The 25,324-nt window shown below is 34.8% G+C and overlaps 1 protein-coding gene across 13 annotated transcripts in view; it reads right to left on the bottom strand.

The window, feature by feature from the left end:
- ADGRL3 (adhesion G protein-coupled receptor L3) overlaps positions 1-25,324 on the bottom strand; it is an 801,456-nt gene that overhangs the window by 80,495 nt on the left and 695,637 nt on the right. For all 13 annotated transcript variants that reach the window (XM_059384586.1, XM_059384618.1, XM_059384626.1 and 10 more), the window contains 2 exons: positions 9,549-9,758; positions 6,287-6,507 (listed from right to left, as the gene is read on the bottom strand). In XM_059384586.1, the coding sequence (XP_059240569.1) occupies positions 6,287-6,507; positions 9,549-9,758 (431 nt within the window). The remainder of the gene's footprint in view (positions 1-6,286; positions 6,508-9,548; positions 9,759-25,324) is intronic.

Raw genomic sequence — 25,324 nt, 5'->3', positions numbered from 1 at the left:
AACATATGTTAGTATCTGTCTTTTTTTATTATAATCTTCTAGTGGATAGAGTTATGATATAACTTGATACAACTCTATATGTGGAAGTTATCATATTTCTAAGAACTTAAGACCAACATTCGACTTCAGGGCCAAAATTTAATCACATTCTGTACATAACAGGACAGCAATCCAGATGTTCTCTTCAGTAGTTCTGGTATAGCCAACTCCTCAAAAGAAAAGATTATGCTCAACCCCCAATTCTTATGTATTATGATAATTTTACACCCAATCATAGGGTTCCCAGGTGATGAAATGAAGACACAACAAGCCATCAATCTCCAATACACATGCACATAAATCATGCTCTTGGCCTTCAATAAAATAACATATAGACACACAGTATTCCCCACACACATGGTGAATAATCTTCTTGATATATGTGAATGAAAAATACTTCTTCATTAGCTATCCTATTTCCCACTGGCCAACCCAAAATCAAGGTAATAATATGTTCAGTAAGGTGTATGCTTCATGTCAATAAATGTTACAAGTGGGAATATTTTACAACATATAATAATATGCTTGGAGAACTACTCCAAATTAATATGTAATCTCCTGTGAGTGGGTTGAAGTGCTTTGAAATTGTGAAACATATTAAGTAGACATGCTGTGCATATAACTTGCAGATACTACTAAGTTTCATGTGTTTTGTTTGTTTGTAAACTCTACCCCCGATGTGGGGCAGAAACTCATTGCCCCCAAATCAAGAATCCCATGCTCTACTGACTGAGCCAGCCAGGTGCCCCCATGAAGTTCAATGTTCTTTGGCTAGCTTCCTTCTTGAATAATACTATAAGCTGACATTTTAAAAAATCAATAATCACTTTTCTACTCAAATAATTATACTGGTTGAATAATGAAGTGAAAATAAGAAATGGGGGGGTTGCTTTTAACTAGCACAGGAGACATGACCTCTTTCAGAGTTGTTCTTAAACTAGTGAGCTAGGGAGATAAATATAAGATTTAATAGATGATTTAGAATTATTTTCAGATCATAAAATTTGATTTCAAATTTTTTAAGACCTCGGTTATGCTTCCAGTACTCAAGGATGTTCTGATTCATTATAAATGTTTATGACCTAATTGACATCTTTTGGAAACCCCTTACAAAGTTTCAAGCCTGTATTTTAAGTCTTGGGCTATCCCTGGGCTTCATCCTTTTCCAGAGCCCTCCCTTCTCCTGGAACTGGCTCCTAATCTTTTCAATTTACCCATCACATTAACCATTCCTTTTTCCATTGTATGCTTGGATTATAAGGGAAGTGGTATGAAGTATAAATGTGATTTTCTCTTTAAATAAAAATTAACTGTTAAAATGGTTTGCACTTTTTTTGGGAAGAGTGAGGTAATTAAAGTTTACATGAACTAATTAGTTTCAGGTCATAAAATGAAAGTACCTAGCATAGAATTTCTAAATCAGCCATGTTTAAATTTTGTTAAGTCAATGCCAGCTTTTATCTTCTGACAGTATCATTTACTGAATGGCTTCACTGAATGTGCATGTGAATAAGAGTATAAGAGAGACTAAGGGAATATACAAAAACAGAGGTAAAATTGAATAAATGCCCATTGTTAACAGTGCAATTTAGAACTGTGGTCCACTAGCTGAAAGCTTTTTCTTTTTCTTTTATTAAATGATTGTACTGGTCTTCTAATCTAATTTTTTAAATGTCCAATTATTGTGACTAAATGTAATTCTAAATACATTCTCGAGATAATGTCAGTACAGATAAAAAGATTTGATTAAACAACATCTGAAAATAATAATAAATTCTCTTACAAGGATTGCAAATTGATGGCAAACTAAGCAACTTCTCAAAATCAAATTATGTGTGCTTTGTGTGTATGAGTTTTGTACATAATTATCAGTTCAACAACCCTAAAACTTCATAGAAAAACACATCATAATCCATCAGCCGGATGGAATATGATGGTTACCACTATCTGTATCAAAATAAGTTATTTAACCTATAAAACTAATTTTATTTCTAATTTTATCTCATACTACCATGGATATGATTCTCTACTTTTTAGAATTGTAAGCTATTATTATCACTATTGTTAAAGGTTTCAGCAATAAGACCTCATTGTCGGTATAATAAAATATAATTAAATATATTAAGAGGAGAGAAAAGGGAAGAATGTTTATAATTATTTGGAGTACTATAATATATATTCAATGGCTTTATTCTAGAGGTACTCTTAAGTGGTTGAAACTGAAGTAAAAATTTAATAATGACAAAGTTCCAAATATAAGTGAAATAGATTTCTAAGACATAAAAATTCATTGTATTGAGCTTAATAAGAATTTACAGAAAAGAGCTGAAAATATGTGTCTGCATTCTGGTTAGTTCCAGTTTATTTAAGATTGTGGACTTTACATAAAAATTCATTGTGTTGAGCTTAATAAGAATTTACAGAAAAGAGCTGAAAATATGTGTCTGCATTCTGGTTAGTTCCAGTTTATTTAAGATAGTGGACTTTATATATTTGTATTTAAAAAGATGAATGTAGGGGCGCCTCTGCCTTCGGCTCAGGTCATGATCCCAGGGTCCTGGGATCGAGCCCCACATCAAGCTCTCTGCTCGGCAGGGAGCCTGCTTCCTCCTCTCTCTCTGCTTTCCTCTCTGCCTACTTGCGATCTCTGTCTGTCAAATAAATAAATAAAATCTTAAAAAAAAAAAAGACTTACATATCTGTTTAAAAAAAAAGAAGACGGTAACACTGGCAAACAAAAAACAATTTGAGATAGATTTACATGAGAAAAAGTCATGAGATGAACAGGGAGTCAGGAATGTCATCTGAAGGTCAAATAAGAGCAGTTGACAATACTAATAGAAACTGGACCAACAAAGATTTGATAATAAGGAACAAGATATATAATTCTATATGCAGAGATCCTTCGCGTTGTGGAAAAATTCACTGTTTATATTTTTCTTTGAGAAGCTATCTTGATGAAACTCCTGATAGAAAACATGATCTGTTCATTTCAGCTTCTCAAGTAAATGCAAATGCCTGAGTAATGTTTCTTTTTCCACACCTGCTTCTTCAATGGGCAAAATAGACCCTGGATTGGATGCATTCCCAACTGGTAGAAGTTAAACAATTTTTCCATGTATTCTGGAAGGTTTCTCTGCGGACGATTTATTTAAAATGTACAAATGAGACACTAAACACTTTGTGCCTGCCTGAGATAGAATTTTAAAGCAATTTTCCATATTCTTTTCTCTCCCTCTTTCGTTGCTCCTTCCTTTTCTCTATATCGGCTTTGCTGCTCTTTGTGTTGGGAAAAATCATAATTGTGGAACTGAACTATTATGAAGGCTTATTTTAAATCAGTGCTTGGGAAGTAAATTAGCCTCTCTTCCCACACAGTAATAATGTCAGTAAATGAGAGTTTCCAGTTATGGTGCAGGAAATTAAAGCAAGGATGGTCAAAGCTTGAACAGTCACAAGAGACTTACATATTATTGATTTTAAGGCAAGATAGATTCATACTACCAAGGAAGTGACATCTCTTTCAAAATAAATGATTAAAACACAAAGCAAACAAGTTTGAGTCAGTTTAGTGACAGGAAAATTTGCAAATATCTGAAAAGAAATGAAACACATAAAAGTAGAAGCAATTCAGGGACTGATAGAGAGCAAAATGAAATGACCTAAGAACAATATTTGAATATTAGCAGGTCACAAATAACTATATCATTCAATTTTAATATCTTAGAGGGGATATGCTAATTAAAATGTAAAATCCTATGACCTAAGGAGAATGACAGCTCGTGGGTTTCTGTTTAAGGGATAAAAATATTTTAAAATGAGATGGTGGTGATGTGTGAACACTGTGAATGTACTAAAAACTACAGCAGCATACACTTTAAAAGAGTAAATTTTATGGTATGTGAATTATATCAATACAGGTGTTATTTTTTAAAAAATCTGACCTACCTAATTTCCCTTCACCTAAGAGGTCTTTGGAGGCAAGCTCTTTTAATGCTTTTATCTAATCTAAATTTATCTAATCCCAATTTGTTCCATAGTTGGCACTGGGATCCACAAAATGAACTCCGATTTGACCACATTTCATAAAGGTTGGATTAAGAAACAATTACTATTAGTTACGTTTAGACAAATAGCCTTTTACAGCCTTTCTTGCGCTCAAGAGAGAAAAATTCAACAGAAGTGAGATGGTCTTCTTTCAACTGTATTGTCGCGACAGATTCTACTTTATGTTCCCAGTAATGCTTCTGCTTGTCTTCCCTCCTCATGAATCCTCTCTCAGGGGAAGTGAGCTGCTTGAGTGCCAGCATATTCAGGCTGCTGATGGCTGGTGGAAAGTCATGAAATTTGGCTTATTAACTTCTGTACAAATTGATGTTATCTAACCTCATCTGAGCCTTCAGTGCTGCTTGGAAATCTTTTTATTAATGTTTAATTGGCTCCTTAGCCCATTTTCCATAGTGCTTATTTCAAGACTTTTCAAATTTCCTGTCCTCTCAACGTGACCTCACCTGTTCACTGAGCAAGTCCGCTTCTTCTACTTGATGGGAAAGTTGTTCCACGTTGAAATTCATCTTATCTGTTCTTTCTTTCACACTCATCTTAGAAGAGAGGGGTCATTTTACTTTTCCAAAAACATTCCTAGTCTAGTGGAAATGAATCTGATCTTTTTTATCACACATCTGCCACTATCTAGCTCTATAACCATGGGCAAGGCAATTAATTTACCTGGTCCTTGATTATTTTCATTTGCAAAATTAATGACTTGGATGAGGTGTATTGCAAAGCCAACTCCTGTATTAAATCAAGGTTTTGTTAATCTTATGTATAATCTTATGCTTTTCTATCCCTCTAGAACCTTCCCTTTCATTCAGCCTCTCTATATATTAAATATAAATAAGGCATACACATGTTCCCTCTATTAATCTCCTTCTATGAAATGCATTTTTCCCACCCCCGAGACATTCTTTGGACTTCATTTTGAAAAAATCTTCTTCATTTCTGTAACCACAAGTTAATGTTTTACTATTTCTCAAACATTTTCAGGCTACAGGTAATACTTTTAAGACTCTACTTTCTTGCTATTGACATATCTCTTCAAACCTTCCAGTCTGGCTTCTGCTTCCAGCATTGTCAAAATAATTGTTGCAAAGGACAAATAATTTTTCCTCCGTGCTTATCCTCTGGAATTATCTTTGCTACAGAACACCCCAGCTGGTGTTCTGAAATACCATCTTGAAATGATCTTCTCATTCTCTTTTAAAGTTCTTTTAAAGGCTCTCATTCTCGTTTAAGGCTTTTTTTTTTTTTTTTTAAGATTTTATTTATTTCTTTGACAGACAGAGATCACAACTAGGCAGAGAGGCAGGAAGAGAGAGAGAGGGAGAAGCAGGCTCCCTGCTGAGCAGAAAGTCCAATGCGGGGCTTGATCCCAGGACCCTGGGATCATGACCTGAGCCAAAGGCAGAGGCTTTAACCTACTGAGCCTCATTTAAGGCTTTTGTCTCTATTTTTATTTTCCCACATCAAACTATGTCCTAAATGAGGGTATTCATTGGAGCTCTCTCTTGGTCTTCTTTCTGATTTTTCTTTTGAAACTTTCATTCATTCTCAGGATGCCAACCATTACACTGATGTCAATTACAACATATTTTTCACTGAATTCCTTTCCAGGACATGTATGTCTCACCAATTTGAGTGTATACTGAAAATAACATTCATCACTACAACCCAATACCCACCTGGGGAAAAAAAAAAGGGGGAAGAATAACAAGCTGCCCCTGCTCCTATTGTTTCTCTTTCTGTTAATGACATAAATTTCTATCCAGTGACTAGTACTGACAGGTCAGGAAGAAGAGAAGCCATTAATATCAGGGACTATGCTGTCCTCTGAATACACATCTTCTGACATAGCTAGTTCTTCATTTGACAAATGTTCCAGTGCCCTGAAAGATATTAAAGCGTTCATCTTCGTATAATTACTCAAGGCTCTGATGTAGCTGTGGGAAAATTAAGCTGTTTTAAACAGCATCCTACTGAATCTCGGGATGTTTTTTTTTTTTTCTCTCTCTGTATCATAACAAAAGTACAACCTTGGATTGAATTATCCGCATTTGCTTCTCCAGTTCTATCATTTATTGCTGTGAGGTGGTACAGAGACGTTAGCTTCCAAGAAAATCCAAAGCATGTATTTCAACTAGATTTCCAAAGAGAGGGGGGGGAAAAAGGAAAGAAATGATAAACTCACACTTTATCTGTGCCGTAACTCCTGTAGTCTACCGCTGCTGACACAGCCACGATGAGCGCGGGCATCCCGTAGCCGACCAGGTAGAAGTATTTCCTCCGTGAGTGCTCGCTCTCGAAAACCTCCACCAGCATGATGTAGAGCTGCACTCCCTCCAGGAACATCCAGGTGAAGGCGGCCAGGAAGAAGAAATGTAAGAGGGCAGCGAAAACGGCACAGGCAATCTAGGGAAGGGAACAAAGCGCTCGAGTAAGGGCGGAACAAAATCTACCATAACGTCAAAATCAACATTTAGCAACACTGCGGTCACACAAGAGGTCTGCAGAAGAATAATCTAGACAAGATTCTTAAAATTCCAATGTTAAAACCGAAATAGAACTGATCCTTCATAACCACATTTAACATTTTTTGTAATAATGGCTTACAGATGACAGCATAGGATGATTATAAAGAAATACTATTAAATAATTTAGGAAAAAACATCTAATAAGAGCCTATTATTGATAATTATTACTGAGATTAGTCTAAATTTTAAAAACAACATCTCATGCATTATTTTTCTTGGCCATGATCATGTGTATTCTATCACTAAGTCCTCTAATTGTAAATGAAAAAGGAACATTAAAACCAAGGAGAATAAAAGCTCTTAAAGTTAAAAAGTATAACAATTACAGTAATTTTGTGATGGAATCATTACTTTGCTATTATTATTTGCTGGTTTATTTCTTTTCTGCCTGGTTTCAGGAAGGATTTAAAGTGACATTGGGAAGTTCATGCTGCAAAGTGTAAAAGCAGGTCTGGTTAAAATAAAATAAAATAAAATGTCCAGAGTGCTTTCTTTCTCTCATTTTCCTTTATTGTAAGAAATGTTGGGCTGGACAAGCTTGGTCAAAAAAGACAGCTAGTCCTTATTTTGGCATATTCTCTAAGGCACTGCAAGTTTCATCTGAACATGTACTGATTATCTTATGTCAGTTCTGAAATTTTCACTCCTTGGGGAAGTGGAGGTCTTTATTTTTTAAGAAATCCTAAGGGTGCATGGGTGGAGCAGTCATTTAGGCCTCTGACTCTTGGTTTCGGCTCAGATCGTGGTCTTGACGGTCATGGGATCAGTCTGGTGGGGCTCCACGCTAACCATGGAGTCGGCTTGGGATTTTCTCTCCCTCTTCCTCTACCTGCCCCCCTCTTTTCTCTTTCTCTCTCTCAAATAAATAAATACGTCTTAAGAAAGAAAGAAATCCTAACTGAAATATATATCTCCTACTAGAAAAGGGCAAAAAACTTATAGACATTATCAGATTATAAGGGATTCAATGATGAGTATATGGTCTTTGAGAAAGAGACAAAGGGCAGGTCAGTTTCATTGCGTCAGAGAGATGACATTGACGGGAGATGAGGACGTCCCCTATCAGCAGGCTAGAGAGAAAGCACAGCCTAATCACCACCTAAGAGTCAGGAAGAGAACACCTACCTATTCAGGAACAAGAAACTGAGCTAAGACATGCTCTACTCCAACTTTTCATATCAATCTTTGCTTTCTATGCTACTTGTCGTAAGTTAGTTTTGTACAGTATACAACATGTGGTGAGGTTTATCATACCATATGTACATCAGGAAACAAAAGAATAAGGTTTCTAAGTGAAAAGAAATCACACAACATTTGAATTGCAGGTTAACAAGAGAATGAAATGATTCCTTCTTGGAAAATAACACAGTTTTCCATTCCTTGCTTTTTAGAGTTAGAACCTCAACTATTAATTTTTGTTATCAGAAGATTTTACTTTTTTGGGAAAAGAAAAGTACTCTTTGATTGCTTATTCATATGTATGCATTTATGGAAAAAGCTGTCACATTTGTATATGATAACCAATTAAAAGTATAATCACCATAATTGTACCCTTTACAGCCATTAATCATGAATGTGTAATCACCAACATGAATCCGACTGCATTTTTATTGAAAAGTACTCCGTACTTATGGACACATACCAGAGAACAGCATTAAGTGAATGAATTATTTACTATGCCGACACATCTTCTAAAAAACGTTAAGTTTTCTTTTCAATTACAGTTTTGATCATGAGACCAAACGTACTGTGAATCGTAAGTAAATAGAATGGGCCTCACAAAAAGTATAAGTAAGCATAGTCTGTTGAGTAATTAGATACTGTTATTTGTATTTTCAGTTTGGTTTTACCAAACGTTGGCCAGTGCTATTCCTTTCCCCCCTTTCTTTCCCTACTACCTTCCTTTGCTCCTCTTCTTTATTTTCTCACATGACTAAATACAGTTTGGAATAAAGTATAAAGCTGACATTAAAGATGTCAATAGGACTTGTACAAATACAATGTGTCAAACAAAATTTGGGAAGAGTTCATAAATTCTGAAATGTCCTATAGTCTGAACTATTTTCCAAATATGTCCATTAGAAAAACTCATTTTAGGCATGAAGTTTTAAATATGATATAAACTTTTTTTTGTTTTGTTTTGTTTTAAAGTATATGATACGGCCGCCTACCTTGCTAATTCAGAAAAGCCTGCAACTCTTGATCTTGGGGTCGTGGGTTTGAGCCCCACTTTGGGTATAGAGATTACTTAAAAAAAAAAAAAACTTTAAAAAAAGTTTGTGATAAACTTTGAAAAATAACAATTATATCTATTAGGAAAGATACTCTTCTATTCCCCAAATGATTTTACTGAAATTTCCCCCATATTCTACTCTGATAAGAACAAAGCAAAACATGGGACACCTGGGTGGCTCACTTGGTTAAGCATCTGCCTTTGGCTCAGTCATGATCGCAGGCTTCTGCAATAGAGTCCTGCATTGGGTTCCCTGCTCAGTGGGGAGCCTCCTTCTCCCGCTCCCTCTGCTGTGTGCACTCTCAATCTCTCAAATAAATAAATAAAATCTTAAAAAATAAAGAAGCAAAACAAAACAAACACACACAAACTAATGAGGAGACCTAATTCTTGAGAAAGGCAAGGTTATGAACAGAATTTCTCAAGAAATGTAGGCATACGCCCTAACATTTGTTGCTTTTTTTACAACAATGGAGTAAAAAGGCCGGGGGTAGAGCTGATAATTTGAATAATCTGAAAATTGAGATTTTCTGAAAATCTAACTCTGAAAATTTATATCAGATCTGAAAATTTATAACTATCGCAGACAACTGGAAGAGAGGCTCCATTCAAACAAGAATATTTTGAGTACTGGAAAGCTGGAAAAATGGAGACATTCTTTCCTAATATCAGCGTAGGTTGCTTACGGGTTGGTCAGTTCGGTTGATCCCGATCAGGAAGAGAAGTTCAGCTACAAAAAGGCTGATGCAGAGGTTCTTGTGGATGGTATTGCGGTCACTCTGGAGCCCGCGGAAAAAGCAAAATGTGAAGATGCAAATCAGGAGACAAACAAGGGACAGCAAAATTCCAACCCACGTGATCACATCCAGAAGAAGGTCATGGACCGCATCACTGTGCTGGAAAGACAACAGAAAAGCCGTAAGTTGCAATTATGCATAACAAATCATGAAGTCGTACGAGGACCTGGATTCATGATGCATGGTTTCATAATGTACTAGGCACACACAGTGAATAAGATAACTTAATTATTTGGGTTTCCTAGTTCACAGGTAAAGCATTTAATATTCTCTGTGAGGTGTCAATCAGCTTGATATTCAGGGATGACAATAGTGTTTGCACTCCTCTTGGTCACATGTATTTTCAGGAAACAAATAGTTGAAGCAAGTCAACATAACTCTGGCTTATGATTTCAGGGAAAAGCTGTATTTTTTCAACTCGTATCACTTTTATAGTTTTTTTTTTTTTTTTAAAACAACCCCACTACGGAATACTCTATTTAAAAAACTAAGTTATACACTTAGGGAAGTGGTGTTTCAACTGAAATGCTTTCTAAATCACCAAGGGACTTTTTAATAATAATAAAAAAAAAAGATACAATTCTTCTGCCATTTAAGCTCTTTATCAAGATTTCCAAGTTTGAGTTCATAAAAGTATGCATTTTTGTAAAGATTCTCAGTTAATTCTGATGAACAGCCACATGCACATACCATTTATTTAGTGGAAGATCTAAAAGAATGAGGATATTCACTGGATTTATATTCATATTGAATGGCTTAAGGAGATCAAGAAGTTTGATCCTTAAAGGGTTTTGCATGAAAAGAGCCTGTTATATACAGATGGAAAATAAGCATTCAATATTACTATCTCCAGTAGCAGCATAAAACAGGGCTAAGAAAAAGAAGTTCATAAAAAGCTTCTGTACTAAAACTACATTTTTGGGGGGGCTCTATTAAAATAGTCCTGTGGGACCCATTCCTTTCATGTTTCTTGCTCTATGTACTATCTCATTTCTGTCCTTCTAAGATTCCAAACTCTATTCCCTCTCCATGGTAGCTTGCCTTCACCCAAAACCACTTCTGTGAAGCATTAAAATTTTAGGGTGGCCCAACATATCAGAATGCCAAGATGTTGGAGCAGAGTTGAGAAATTGTCTATGACCATCAACGCTTCTTTTCTTTGTAGTTGCTTAAAAAGCCCTGAAGACCTAATTTCCATAAGTAGGGGAACAAATAAGTAATAGTTGATTTATAGAAATGATATTTTGAAGTATAATAGAAAATCAGTGTTCTAAATTTATAGTCACAAACATGGATACTTCTCAAAACCTAAGGCCCACATTGGGCTCTCTGCCTGCCTCTCTGCCTACTTGTGATCTCCCTCTCTCTGTCAAATAAATAAAAAAAAATAAAATTTTTTAAAAATAAAAAAATAATAAAATAAAAATGCAAGTGACAAAAGAATCTTATACAGTATAATGCCACATATACAAAATTTTTAAAAAACAAAAAAACAATGATATTGATATTTATGGATATATACTGAAGTAGTTAAAGTGTGGTATCAGCATGGGGAATTTTTTTGTTGAAAACAAAGCGATACGTTTCTAATTAACATCTTTTTCAACTGTGTAGATCATACACACCAATTTTTATTTTAAGATGCAAGTCACTATACTTAGTGACTTCCACACTGCTGGCTCACTTCAAAAATACTAAATAACCAGGTTTTCTGGTGTTGTTTGTTTTTATTCAAACTTCATACTTTTCTGTTATATACAAACCTCATACAAAGATTATTTTGAATATGGAAATTCTCCCAAGCCAGTCACTATGCTATAGCCTAAATCACAGCCCTTCTCAGGTCACCAGATAAGACTTCACAGTTATTTGATAAAGAACTCTGCTAGAACACTGTCAGTGAAACAGTTCTGAAATATTCCTGCATAACTCTAGATATATTTCCCGGAAGGAGCTCAAATCATGAAAGAAAACTACATGAAATTTTGCTGTAACTGCTTTGTTCTCCAGGGGACACTACCAAGTAGTGTTGGGTCTCAGATAGCGTAAATTACTTTTACTGTTTGAGAGTGGAGAGTGGTTAGAGCTACCTAGCTCCCTGAACAGAGGGCTATTTGCTCTCTTCTTTGACTCAAAGGAAAGATGCTGTGATTGAGTAACAAGCACCAATGTTCAGCACAGCAGTCTTCTGTAATGGGAAAAATGGCAGGTATAATACATTCTCAAATGTATCCTAAAGACCTAAAACACTAACAAAAAGAGAGAGAGAGAGAGAGAAAAGAAAAGAAAGAAGAAACCAAAAAAACTCCTGCCTTTGTCTGGGTAGTTACATTATTAGAAATGTATTTACTTTTACTCAGTGTCTTCCTAAGTCCTTCAAAAACCCCATGCAGAGTCATTAAGAGAAGAATACCAGATGTCAAAACATCAGTACAAAAAGTACATTACACTCAAAGACAGAACAAGAAAGTCTAGTGATTAATTCACTTTTCAGGTCTCACTGTCTAGCTCAGAAAACATCAACACCAACCACCTTGTGTATACTATCCTGAGATAGTGGCACCCTTCAAATACAACTCACCACTTGAATTTCATAAATAAGATGAAAGAAAAAGAACAATGGATATTAAATCCCGATAAGAGTTTTGAGAATAGCCCTCTTTATAACAGTGCGCCATAACAGAACTTCCAGGAGGCCACGCCATGAAAAAAACCAAACCAAACCAAACCAACAAACAAACAAGCGCCTTCGAGAAGATGGTCATTGAATAAAACTCTTAGATATTATTGTAACAATGTGATAAATATTTTTATTTCTAAAGTTCTACATTTCTAAGTACTATATTACTCAATCACCTATAATATGTACTATATACCATTATGTGCCTTATTAATTTTATATCTTATTACTGTTATATCCCAGCACCTAGTACTGGGCTTGACACACAAAAATGCTTAAGAAATACTTGCTTTTGAGTGATGGTACTCAAAAGTTCTAGATACTCTGCCTAGAACTTAGCCTTAGAGCTGAATTCTCTATGTCAGTAGAGCTCTGCATCCATTAATCTCCACTGGATGTTTAAAAAGTTATCAGATATTACATGTCCAAAACTGAGCCCCTTATCATATCCTGTTTCTCTCTCCACTGTCCCAAAAAACTTCTCTTCCCTCTGTTTTCCCATTTCGGTAAATAACAACTTCATTCTTTGAAGTATTCTTGCCCCAAACTTAGAAGTCATATTGATTCTTCTGTCTCACCAAAATCCATCAGGAAATCTTGGAGGCCCTGCTGCTCATCACCTCAACTACACCAAATTGGTTGGAGCCGGCCCTTTTTTAAACAGCCTCCTAACTGAACTTCCGATTTTGACCCTCGTTCCCTGTATATTCCCTCTATATTCAACAAGATAGAGAAATTCTTTTTAAATATAATTCAGATTCTTTGACTCATTGATGAAAGCCGTCTGATGTTTTCCACTTCAATGAAAGTAAAAAAATACTCTTCCCCTATGATCCTCTGCCTTGTTCTTTAAATTCTACATATCAGTGAGATAATATGGTAATTGTCTTTCTCTGATTGATTTAGGATCATAGGGGAAAAGAGAAAAAGAGAAACAAGAGGAAACCGGAGAGGGAGACAAACCCTAAGAGACTATTAATTTTGGGAAACAAACTGAGGGTTGATTGAGGTTGATTGAGCATGGGGGAGGGTGGATAGGGTTGCTGGGTGATGGACATTGAGGAGGGGATGTGTTTTTAACTAGTATTGGGTATTACATAAGACTGATGAATCACAGTTCTGTATCCCTGAAACAAATAATACATTAAATGTTAATAAAAAAAGAAAAAGAGTAAAAACCTAAATCTTTCAAGGGTCTACAAGGCATTCTAACTTCTGCATATCTGTGACATGGTTTCCTATCCACCCCTTCACTCAGTTCATCCCACCTAGTGGGCCTGCTCCATTCTTTGAATATGCCAAAGATGTTCCAGTCTCAAAGGATTTGTCTTTGATGTTCCTTCGGCCTGGAATATTCTTCCAAAAGATAGCTGCATGGCTTACCAGCTACCTTCCTTCAGTCCCTCACTGAGATGTCACCTTTTCACAGAGGGTCCTTCTGAGTCACCATATTTAAAATTTCAAACACCTTTTCCCTATTCTTTTTTTTTTCCTATTACTTTTCCTGCATTACTTTTCTCATCAGTACTTGTCTACTCTATATATTTTGTTAATATTGCTTGTTGATTGTCTGTATCCCCCAACTAGAAAATACATTCCAAGAGAATGAGTTGTTTTAACTCTTCTGATCACCAAGGGATCTGCAGGTCCTACAAAACTGTCTCCCACAGAGTGGATGCACAATTAATGTGTTGACTAAATAAAGGAATCTCGCTTAAATTATCCCTACATTCTCGAATAGATTTAAATTATAAAGTAAAAGTTATAGCATGCTGTCCATTACACATTTTGGGGGACTCTTGGGTTCTTAAACTACCTGCTCTAAAATCTATTTTTTTTTTTAAAGATTTTATTTATTTATTTGACAGACAGAGATGACAAGTAGGCAGAGAGGCAGGCTGAGAGAGAGAGGAGGAAGCAGGCTCCCTGCCGAGCAGAGAGCTCCATGCAGGGCTTGATTCCAGGACCCTGGGATCATGACCTGAGCCCAAGGCAGAGGCTTTAACCCTCTGAGCCAACCAGGCGACCCCCTGCTCTAAAATCTTAAGTAAAAGATAAAATTAGAGTTGGAAAATAAGAAGGTTGAAACACCATAATATCTTAAGATATGCTGAAATGTCAAGGTATTAAGCAACTATGACAATGGAGACCAAACTATGCCCGGAAGAAGACTGGAGGAGTCAATTACAGAGTCCAAAGGCATGGAGTTAACCTTATCAGTCCGATTTCACAATTGTTATCTTGCATAAACTACTTAACCTTTTGAATATCAAAAGCCTCATACACATAGAGATAAAGTAAGGCTTCAGATCTTGTGATAATTAAAATAATACATATGAAAGCAAAAAAAAAAGAAATAACATATATGAAAGTGAGAAAGTCTATGTTATTTTTTGTTTGTTTGTTTTGAGAAACGTGGGATCTTTTACATAATTCTTACACAAGGTCAACGTTTCTTATTTCTGTTTATAATCTGAAAACAGGGGTGCCTGGGTGGCTCAGTTGGTTAAACGGCTGCCTTTGGTCAGGTCATGATCTTGGGGTCTTGGGATGGGGCCCCATGTTGGGTTCCTTGCTCAGTGGGCAGTCTGTTTCTACCTCTCCTTCCCCCCCTCCCCACTATGCTCTCTCTCTCTGTCAAATAAATAAATAAAATCTTAAGGAAAAATATGAGAACAGTCTTGATTATTTTCTTGTTTGACAGCAACTTTCATATAAATAATCAAAAGTCTGTATGAATGATAAAGGATAGATCAGAAAAATAACAACTGAACAGAAATAAATTTTAATGTTAACTAATGACACAAAACATTATTCCAACCAACTGATGAATTACCTAAATTCACTTTGTAACATTTCCAATTTAGTTTATGTTATTAATAAGATGTGTGTTACTGATGAATTAAGGTCACAAAATTCCTACATCATTCAAAGGGAGAAGATTTTTAACTTTAGAATTTGAAATCTACATTCATTACTGTACAAATATGTTTATGACTTTTGAATAATAAAAGACAAATTATTGTCTTTTATATAAAGGGGATCAATTTCACCTTTATATTCTTCTTCAAGTTATAATGAAAAGATAAAGTAGCAACACAAGATACATACCTAATATTTTCCCCCAGAGTCTGTACCATTCATAGACTAGTATAATTTGTTGGAAAGAATGTTTATGAACTCAAAAATTTTTTTTAAATACAAAAAATCGAAACCTTCAAGGAGATTAACTTCTAAAGAGAAGATGGTGAGGCAGGAGAGAAAATTTCCAGGCAGAAAGACAGGGTGATTCCCAGAATGATATTCCAGAAATGAGATATTTTGGGGAAATGGAATCATTCTATCCTCTCTACAAAGACATTTTCATTAAAACAATACTTGTTTTTCAGGCTTTCTATGAGGTTTCTATTCATACTGGAAATGCCAAATATTTTGTAAAACCTGTGGAAAATTTCTGATTTTCCCTTCTACATTTGTCTTTGTGAATTTACTTTGTCCTATTACTATGGAGAGCTTGCTGAGTAACTCAAATGCCACAACACGGTGAGCGTCACATTTGGGAAAGAAAAATGCCATAGACAATGATGTTTTGTGAAAGCTACTCTGTCAATGTAAAATAACCAATTATACAAGTAGGCACATCTAATACCCAAATTTACAGAAAAGGGAAATGTGATTTTTGTCTTATGATTTTAAAATAATTCAATCTGAATACACTAAGACCTTCTGTGGAAATCCTGATGTTTCTAACATTATTGTCCAAAAGAGAAGTCAACAAACAAGATGGAGAAATAGATTTTGATATGGTTTTCACTTTAACTGCATAAGTGTTTCCAGATAGGACACAAACTATATGAATTAATTTTGAAACTTTCTGGATGATTTATCTTTTTTCAGAATTTTAGAAAGTTGCATTTTCCAAACACTATTTGAAAATCACCCTACAGTACTTATTAACTGTGGGCCAGTAATTATCAATAACCTGTTTTACTTTCTGCATAATAATGTGTACATTTAAATGTTCAGATTTGTTAAAGCATAATACCATGGTTTTTAAATTGCCTCTTAAACATATGTCGTTCCAAAATATTTGTAACATAGCTAAATAAGTTTTCTTTCTTTCTTTTTTGCAAACATATGAGCACTTGTCTTCCTACTAATGTATCACAGAAGTCAGTAGGTTTACAAAAGACTATTTTCTGATAAAAGTTGTATAAACTCTGTAAATCAGTTCCTAGCATAGCTCTAACTCTTGGGAAACAAGTCATCAGACATAAAGTTCACTCTGCAAATGCTTGAAAAAATAAAGGGCTCAATGAATTCAGGAAATCAGGATTTCCTTTATAGAACAGGATGAAGGTCAAAGTTGAGTAACCCAGCAAGAAGAGCAATATAACTGTGTTTCATAGGATTTTTACAGTAAATTAACCAAAAAACTCAGCAACAATTTTCAAGTTTGTATGACACTGAACAAAATCAATCTAAACATTCTCAGGTTCTTAATTGCTAAGAGAGAAGCACTAACAAGTAAGAGAACACAAAAGATCCATAACGAACTGTCCTTTGGATTTAACAGATCTTATTCAGCACATCTCCTTGGTTTCAAAAACATAGTATAGCACACTCTACGTTATTGGAAAGTTTCTTGCTTTGAGTTAAAAAAACAAAATATGGGGTGCCTAAGTGGCTCAGTCAGTTAAGTGCCTGACTCTTGATTTTGGCTCAGGTCATGATCTCAGGGCTATGGGATCAAACCCCCCTTCTATGTGTTGGGCATGGAGCCTGATTAAGATTCTCTCCCACTGTCCCTCCCCCTTTCTCGCTCCCTTTTCTAAAAATAAAAATTAATAATGATAATAAACAAAATCTCACCATATTTAGTGAGCCAAACTTACAGCTATCATAAAGAAGTAAACAGAAAAGAAAATAGTAGAGAATGTAGGAGCTAAGTAGCTTACTGGAGCTGAGCGTTAAGCAGAGAAACAGGTTAAAAAGGGTCGATTAAAGCTGATAAACCAAAAATTGATTAGTGATCAGTTAGAATGTTTTAAAGGAAATTAAGTGACTGAGCAGTAAATAGGAAGATTTTAGAAGTGTCTGGGGTGATGGTACAGAACGAGGCCAGGCAGACAGAAAATTCCATCTTTAGTGTTTCTGTGTTAAGTAAGGTGACGATGATGATAAAAGCTAAAATACCACTTAAAGGTTTCGTATTCTGTTGGAAGTGCTTATTTGCTTTATTAGGACACCGAAACATACAAAACATTATGATGCGACATTATTATTATCTCTAGTTTATAGATGAAGAAACTGAAACACAGAAAGTAAGTAATTGACCCCCCACATGATTCAACTAATATGCAGTATGGATAAGCTTGGTGGGAGGGTGACTGTCTAGGTTTGCTCAGGATGACCCTAATTTTAGTACTATGTTTTTGAATTCTTGGAAAGCCCTCCCCAAGACATAAAAGAGTTCCAGCCATCAGACATGCTTCAGAAAAGCACAAAGCTGTATGACAGCCTAAAAATCAGAGGTAGGAAGCTGTACTATCTGCAGTGTTGACTGGACGCAGTATCGATCACCTGGTTTCTTTAATGACTCTTGCTGCTTTCACCCTGACTCTTGACGCTGGCATCTGTGATTTGCACTTCGCACTACTAGGTCATCCATGGCTGTGTCGCCCCAAGTGAGACAGTGTTAGTGCTTGTGATCGTGTCTTCCTCTATGACTTTAGGTTAACTTTGTGCTTTGTATCAAGATAGCGCTACTTCAATTGTGAACATTGTAAATATTGTGACCATGTTTCTAACAATTCATTGGTGAAACTGAGAATGACCGTAATATAATACTATGACAATACCAAAAAAGACAGCATAATAAAGACACTTGGAAGAATACATAAACCCAGATTAGAGAGGTAACCAAGGCAGGACATTCTGACCCATATGCAGCAATGGATTTGGGACCACACACAGACACAGGAAAGAGAACGTTTATGAATGTGCATAAGGAGGTTGGATCTCACAAGTTTGGGAAGAGACAGGCAAGTTTTTATAAAATCAAAAGCTTTTTTAAAAATCTCCCCTTCCCATTCAGAAAAGACACACACCATCCCTCAGTTGAAATTAACAGTCATGGAAGGCTCTGGCATATACCATCAGAATAAACATTCATTGTTGTTTTGTTCCCTTAATATCCTTATGTACCTAAGGAAAGTTACTTTCCTATATGCATATTTAACAAACAGTGCAAATGTAAATTTTGGGAAATTCCATTCAGCCTATAAACTTTTTAGAAAAGAAAATAAACAGTTCTTACCTACTAAATGTCCTGTATACCTTATACATAAGGCAGCTAAAAGGAGATGTAGTTTGCTCACCTGTGATAATGAAGTTTTATAATGAAACTTTTTGGTCACTTTTCAGTTTCTTCAAAGTGTGCATTTTTAAAATAAGTTTCTAAAGGTAAGGGGACAGTCTCCTGAGACATGTCTTACAAGATAGATAGAATTTCTCCTGGTCATAGAGATGTTAGAACACTGGTCTTCTATGAAATTCTATTTTCAAAGTGTGGGATAATAAGAATGTCTTTCCCTAATTTTGAAATATGTGACAGATAAGAATGAAGAAAAAGTTTATAGCAAAACAAATTTTTATGATGTTTCTCCAAAACTGATGAACTCTGAAAAAGCTATAAGGAACCTAGAAAAGGTAAACTGATTTCATCTGAGTTACATGAAGTTCTGTGTGGCTTAGGACAAAATCTCATACAGAAAAGAACCATGACTTATTCTGGGGGGATTTAAGACTATTTTCAGAGAAAATGTCACCACTGTAGGGCAATCAAGTTAAATAGGACTTTCTCACTCCTTGATTAAAATGGTAACTTATTTGGAATCCAATCTTGAAATCATAAAGTGAAATTACCTCAGTGCTTTAAAACCATTATCTTTGATAGTGTTTTTTACCTTATGTTAACAGCCAGTGTGCTTGGAAATGTTTAAAAATGATGAATATTTTGGACACGAACAGCCTATATGATGAATTCACAGATGCAAAGGAGCTGACTAATGAACAGTTAGTCTACCAGTAAAGTCTCTAGATACCAAGTGGAGGGACATATTTGGAGAGATGGAAACTAATTCCTACAAGTCTAAGAACCTATTAGGTGATGCCATTAAGTAAAATCCTTTGTATTCTATGCTCAAAATTTTTTTAAGGTTTTATTTTTATGTAATCTCTACAACCAGTGTGGGGCTTGAACTCACAACCATGAGATTAAGAGTTGCATGCTCTACCAATTCAGCCAGCCAGGCACCCCTCTGCTCAACATTTTTGTTGAAAAGATATTTCGTTTGAGGTCATCACATTGGATTAACACTAGGAGTCTATGTAATGTCGGCTTTGTAAGAGCAGAACTATAGGGCAAAAAGAATTTTACTTTTGACTCCTTTGAATTCTCTATAGAAGATTAGAAAAAGATATAAAGAAACATGTCATAGCTATTTCTATTAAATATGAATCATATCTGTTTAATTATTGTGCTTTTTGAAGTCTCACATTTATATATCTTAAAACTATGCAATGATATAGCTCCTAAATTAAATATCTAGTAAAAAATTTGTAGTATAAGAGGACAGAAAGACACATTTAGAAAATATTTTTATAGTTTTTCACACTATAGCCCTACTACTAATTAGTATTAAACACTACTAATTGTCACAGTTAAGTAGTAATAATACATATGCATATATTACTTATTAACCATTAGGTATATTTTTGATCTGGTAGTGCTGTATCTCAGTAAGCTCTCTAAAAAGTTGATCACTTTAACTCGTGGCCAAATATTCCATGTTCTTCACAACCTCACCAACTTTAGAGAGAACCACAGATTCTTTCCTGTGTCTCCTTTTATGAACCAATTACACTAAGCTCCTTAGAAATGGACAGAACCAGGCTTGCCTGTGTAAAAATTTCTTAAAAATATCCTTTGACTCTAATGATTAAATCCAGCAGTTTCATTAAAACAAAGTTTGCTGGCAATTATTCAGAAAACCTCCTAAATCTTATACAAAATGGGTAACTTCTCCTAAGATTATTTCCGTTAAATCACACACACACACACACACACGCATATGCACACAATTTTTGAACGTACTTCCTAAAGAGGTTAGGTGATATGGAAAGGCGTAGCAAAGCTGAAGTTTAGTGAAATGAAATATTGGAATTGCCAGGCTTGAATCACCCAGAAATGTTTATATCTATTGATATATATTAGATCGATAGATATCATATCTCATATACATATATAATGTGTACACACATACACACACACACACAAGGAAATTACACAAGGAATAATATATATATTATTCTCTCTCTATATATATATCTATATAAATCATATATAGATATATGCCCAAATATTTAATACGTATAATATATTATATATAAGGAAAATTACTCTATGAGAATAATATATATATTATATAATTATTATATTACATATGTATTATTCTCATAGACTAATTTCCTTTGTCATGTAAGCAAAGATAAATTCTCCACAATAAGGAAAGTTTTCAAATAGAAACAAACAAATAGAAACAAATGAAGATTTAAAAGAGAAAATAATTTTGTATAACTAGATCATCAAAGCCAAAAAACTAGAAATTGCATCTAGCCCAAAATATCTAGCAAATGTCTGGTAGAATCATTCTAAGAATTTTCACTGATGTCTATTCTGCTTCAGGTACTAAATAAAACAGCATGTAAATATAAACAGACACACACACACACACGCACACACATATCTCATTTTTATTTCATTATTCCATTTCCTTTGATTTTCTTAACTAAAGCAATTTCAGGAAAAAGAAAAAGGGGATGGATAGTGGGCTCTCTTTTTTCCATTTTCATGAATAAATTTATTGCATTTTAAACAGAATAGGGGTCTTCCAGATAATAACCGTGGGGACAATTACCTCACATGTCTAGAGAAAATAACTTGAGCTAACATTAAATTTTATAAAATTAATATCATATAAGTTCTATGAATTGGTTATTTAAATCAGCAAACAACCGACCAGAGAAAACCTTTAAATAGTGATGCTGACACTATAAGGATACACACAGTAAACTGGCAATCCTTTGAATTGCAGAGACAGGAAAATGGTTTAGTTCAGCCATATTTTTGTTCAAATGCTTTTAAAATCTTATTTATACAAGTAGGCTTTGCGGGCTACCTTAGAAAGTTATATAAATAACTATTCTGAAAAATCTAGCCTAATTCCTCAGGAGTGCAATAGCTCTTTAGGCTTATCAATTTACTAGACACCATGGAATGAAACAGTCTAGGAAAAAAAGAATCACTACATAGCCTTGATGTTAAAACAAAAACAAAAACAAAAAACCCAAAAAACCACACACACTCAAATTTTGTGATCCGGAGCAAGTAGAGTACACTTAGTAAACGTATCAACTAGTTCTTACTAAGAACAGTATGAGCAATTAAGGATATTTTTAGAACATTAAGATGGATAATGCCTGTTTTCTTTTGTTTAGTTGGTTGATAACACTTTCCGAAGCATGGGTAAATTGGGTAAGTAGAGCTATTACATTTAAATTAATGGAAAAAAAATCATTCCTTCAGTTAGTCAAGGCTAAAAATTACTCTCACTAATGAAGAAGAAATGCAGTCAATAAAAAAGTTATGTATTGATTGTATTTGTGTTGATATATGATTGTACTTAAAATTGAATTGGGTTGTGCTGATATTGCAGGAATTTAATGTCCTTATAACCAACATTTTGAAGGGCTGGAAAATTACATGTAGGTATGATAATATCTTGCATCAAATCTATTATTTGGGCAATTTCATTGTGGGAAAAATCTCTGTCACTTCAAAAAGTAAGACAAAGCTCTAACCTAAAGTCTTCTCCTCTTTAGGGAAAACTTAGCTGTATAGAAGTAGATAAAAATCATTACATTTATTAGAAACAAAATTAAATATTTGGGTCTTAATAGTTAACTACCTCCAGAACCAAGAGCTCAAGGGCTTTAAGCACAGGTAAGCATATTGTGAATTTAAAAAATATATTTTCAGAAAACTTTATAATCCTCAAAATGATTGTAATACATTTTGTTATTCAATCCCTGAAGTAAGTCTGAGATGATGTTAGAAAAAAATTATTAGTCTTATTTTACTGATGTAATAATAAGAACTGGGAAATCTGATGATTTTCCTGAGAACAAGAAGTAATTTTCCGAAGAACTGGAATCAGGACCCTAAGTATCCTGATTTTTAGTTCTTATTGCAACCTCTCTTCAGATTATAAATGGGCAAATAAGTTATGATAATAATATGTGTTGTGGTGTTGTGGATTAAATGAGATACTGTATGTACACATTAAAGACATGACATTCATTCTTACTATTACGGGACAAGCCAGGCCCTTCTGGGAGGTGAAGTTCTCACTTAATCTCCACTCCTTGGAATCTCCATATAAACTTGATTACTTATTCCTTACAAAATATTTCAAACTAGAATTGTAGATGAACCTCCAGCTGCTATTTTTAGCCAAGCTTATTTACTGAAGATGATAATGAACCTAAAAATCCTAAGTGTAAGGATCCAAGCTGTGTATGAGAAGATCGCAGGTTTCTTTTTGCTTGACAATTCCACTACAACCCAGAAATAAAAACAATCAGAGGGTATTATTAATACGCTTCAAAACACAAAATTTACTGAAAAGGGGTACTATAAAACCATAAAAACCCAGCCTTATTTCATGCTACTTTAACCCTGTCACTCTCATTTTGCTTAAATGGTTATGTGCCTTCATCTAGAGCATATTCCTTGACCCTGCAAGGTTAAGACTCATTCCTGTGTGTTTCCACAGCATCCCCTACCACAATGGTAAGACATTTCTCACAAAGTACTGATTTTGCTGACTACCTACCTGCGCTATTAACTAAACCATGAGCTTTATCTATTACAAAGACAACAGTCAACTATTTGAGAAACAAAGGGTAGACTAAACAAATTTCAATTTTAAAAATGAGATGAATAAAACAAAGTTTTCAAATATGTTCTCACAGATTCCTTCTAATTACAAAAAGTTCAATGTCCTGCTCAATATTCCAATAAGGGCCTCTTGATCCAATGGGAAGGATACAGTATCTCCCACATAGGTTTCTTGCCAAAAGTGTTTAATTTGAATCTAAATATGAGAAAACAATCAGAAAGGTTGAAATTGTGGAATATTCTAACACGACAAATGGCCTGGGCTATAACAAATGTCATTGTTATGAAAGACAGAAATGAGTACGAAAACTTCCACATTAAAGAAGGCTAAAGAGATGTAGCAACTAAAGGCAATGTGTGGCTCTTGACTCGGTACTGCATGGAAAATAAAAGACTATAAAGGACATTATTTGAATTATTGGAAAATTTGTGTATGGATTCTGTACTAGAGGATAGTACTTAATCAATGTTAAATTTCCTGTGTGTGCTAATAGTAGGGAGAGAATGTCTGTGTTCTTAAAACATGTTTGCTGGAAGATTTAGGAATTAAATATTATAAAGTTAGCAATTTACTTTTTAAATAATACAGCTAAATATATATGCACATATACAGAAAAGTGACAGTCGAATGTGTCAAAAATTCAAATGTAAATTCAGAAAAATGGACATATGAGTGTTTACTGTACTGTTCTTTCAATTTTTTTTTTTTTAAGATTCTGCCTATTTATCAGAGAGAGGGGGAGAGAGCAAGCACAGGCAGACAGAATGGCAGGCAGAGGCAGAGGGAGAAGCAGGCTCCCTGCCGAGCAAGGAGCCCGATGTGGGACTCGATCCCAGGACGCTGGGATCATGACCTGAGCCGAAGGCAGCTGCTTAACCAACTGAGCCACCCAGGCGTCCCTGTTCTTTCAATTTTTTAATAAAAGTTCTGTAAAAAGAGTAGAGGAAATAAGTGCTAAAAGAATTTTTAATGGCTATTTTTTCTTCAGATCCATAATTTCAGCTGTTCTCTCTCTATAAATAGCTAATTTTGGATATATCTTCCCCTTTCACAAACTTAAGAGTTCTGACCAGAAATAGCTGCCAATTCCTCTCAAATGCATATGCAAAAAGTGTCCTCCTGGCTATCCCTAGGTAAGCTATCTTTCCTCTCTTCTTCCCTGTCCTGTACAGAGATAGAGAGAGATAGAACTTTCTCTTTCTTCTTCTATAGTAATTTCCCCGTATTACAGCAACTTGATCAGAAGTCAAACGAAAAACACTGTAGGCAATTGGCGATTCAGTATAGATTAGGGGGAAGTGATATGGAGTCAGCATTCTTCATTTCTTGTTATTTATTCAAAAGACCTCAAAAGAGGTCATGTGGTGCTCCAAGAGCCACGGTGTTGGGAAGAAAATTCTCCTTTCACACTCACTCATATTTTGAAATGTCTCCTCAGCTTACTGCTCACAAGTAACATGAAATAGGAAATATTCTCTCTGACTTAGGAAATTAAAAGTTGTGTGTTTGCAACCTTTTAATTCGGGGGGAAGGGTGTGGATCAGTGAGGAAAGTAGTGTTATCATTCTTTTATCAACCAAAAGAGGTATGTTGCTTCTTGGTAGCCTGGACAAAAATGTAACCAACTCTAGAAAATCACAACTTGTTATAGGCTTAGATCTAGGTATGTTGGGCTCCAGAATAAATACAGTAACTGATTTCAAAGGATTTAAAAATCAGAGGAACTAAAAGAGACACAGAGATAAGCTATCTTGCAAAATATATATTTCTCAGTATAAAAACGAATTCACACTTAAAGATATATACATATCATTTAAGGTCTAGGCATGGGTGAAATTTCCCTCTTAACAAATATATTTCAAACTGGTAGATGTAAAACACTTAATATATTACATACGAACACATGCTCAAAGCTCTGCTGTGGTTTTCCACTGTACTTTGAGTAAAACCCACATCCAAAG

This window comes from Mustela nigripes, chromosome 1, assembly GCF_022355385.1.
Source record: "Mustela nigripes isolate SB6536 chromosome 1, MUSNIG.SB6536, whole genome shotgun sequence".
Classification (NCBI taxonomy): domain Eukaryota; kingdom Metazoa; phylum Chordata; class Mammalia; order Carnivora; family Mustelidae; genus Mustela; species Mustela nigripes.
Note: the sequence above shows the minus strand (reverse complement) of the source record. Positions and strands in the feature narration are given on the sequence as shown.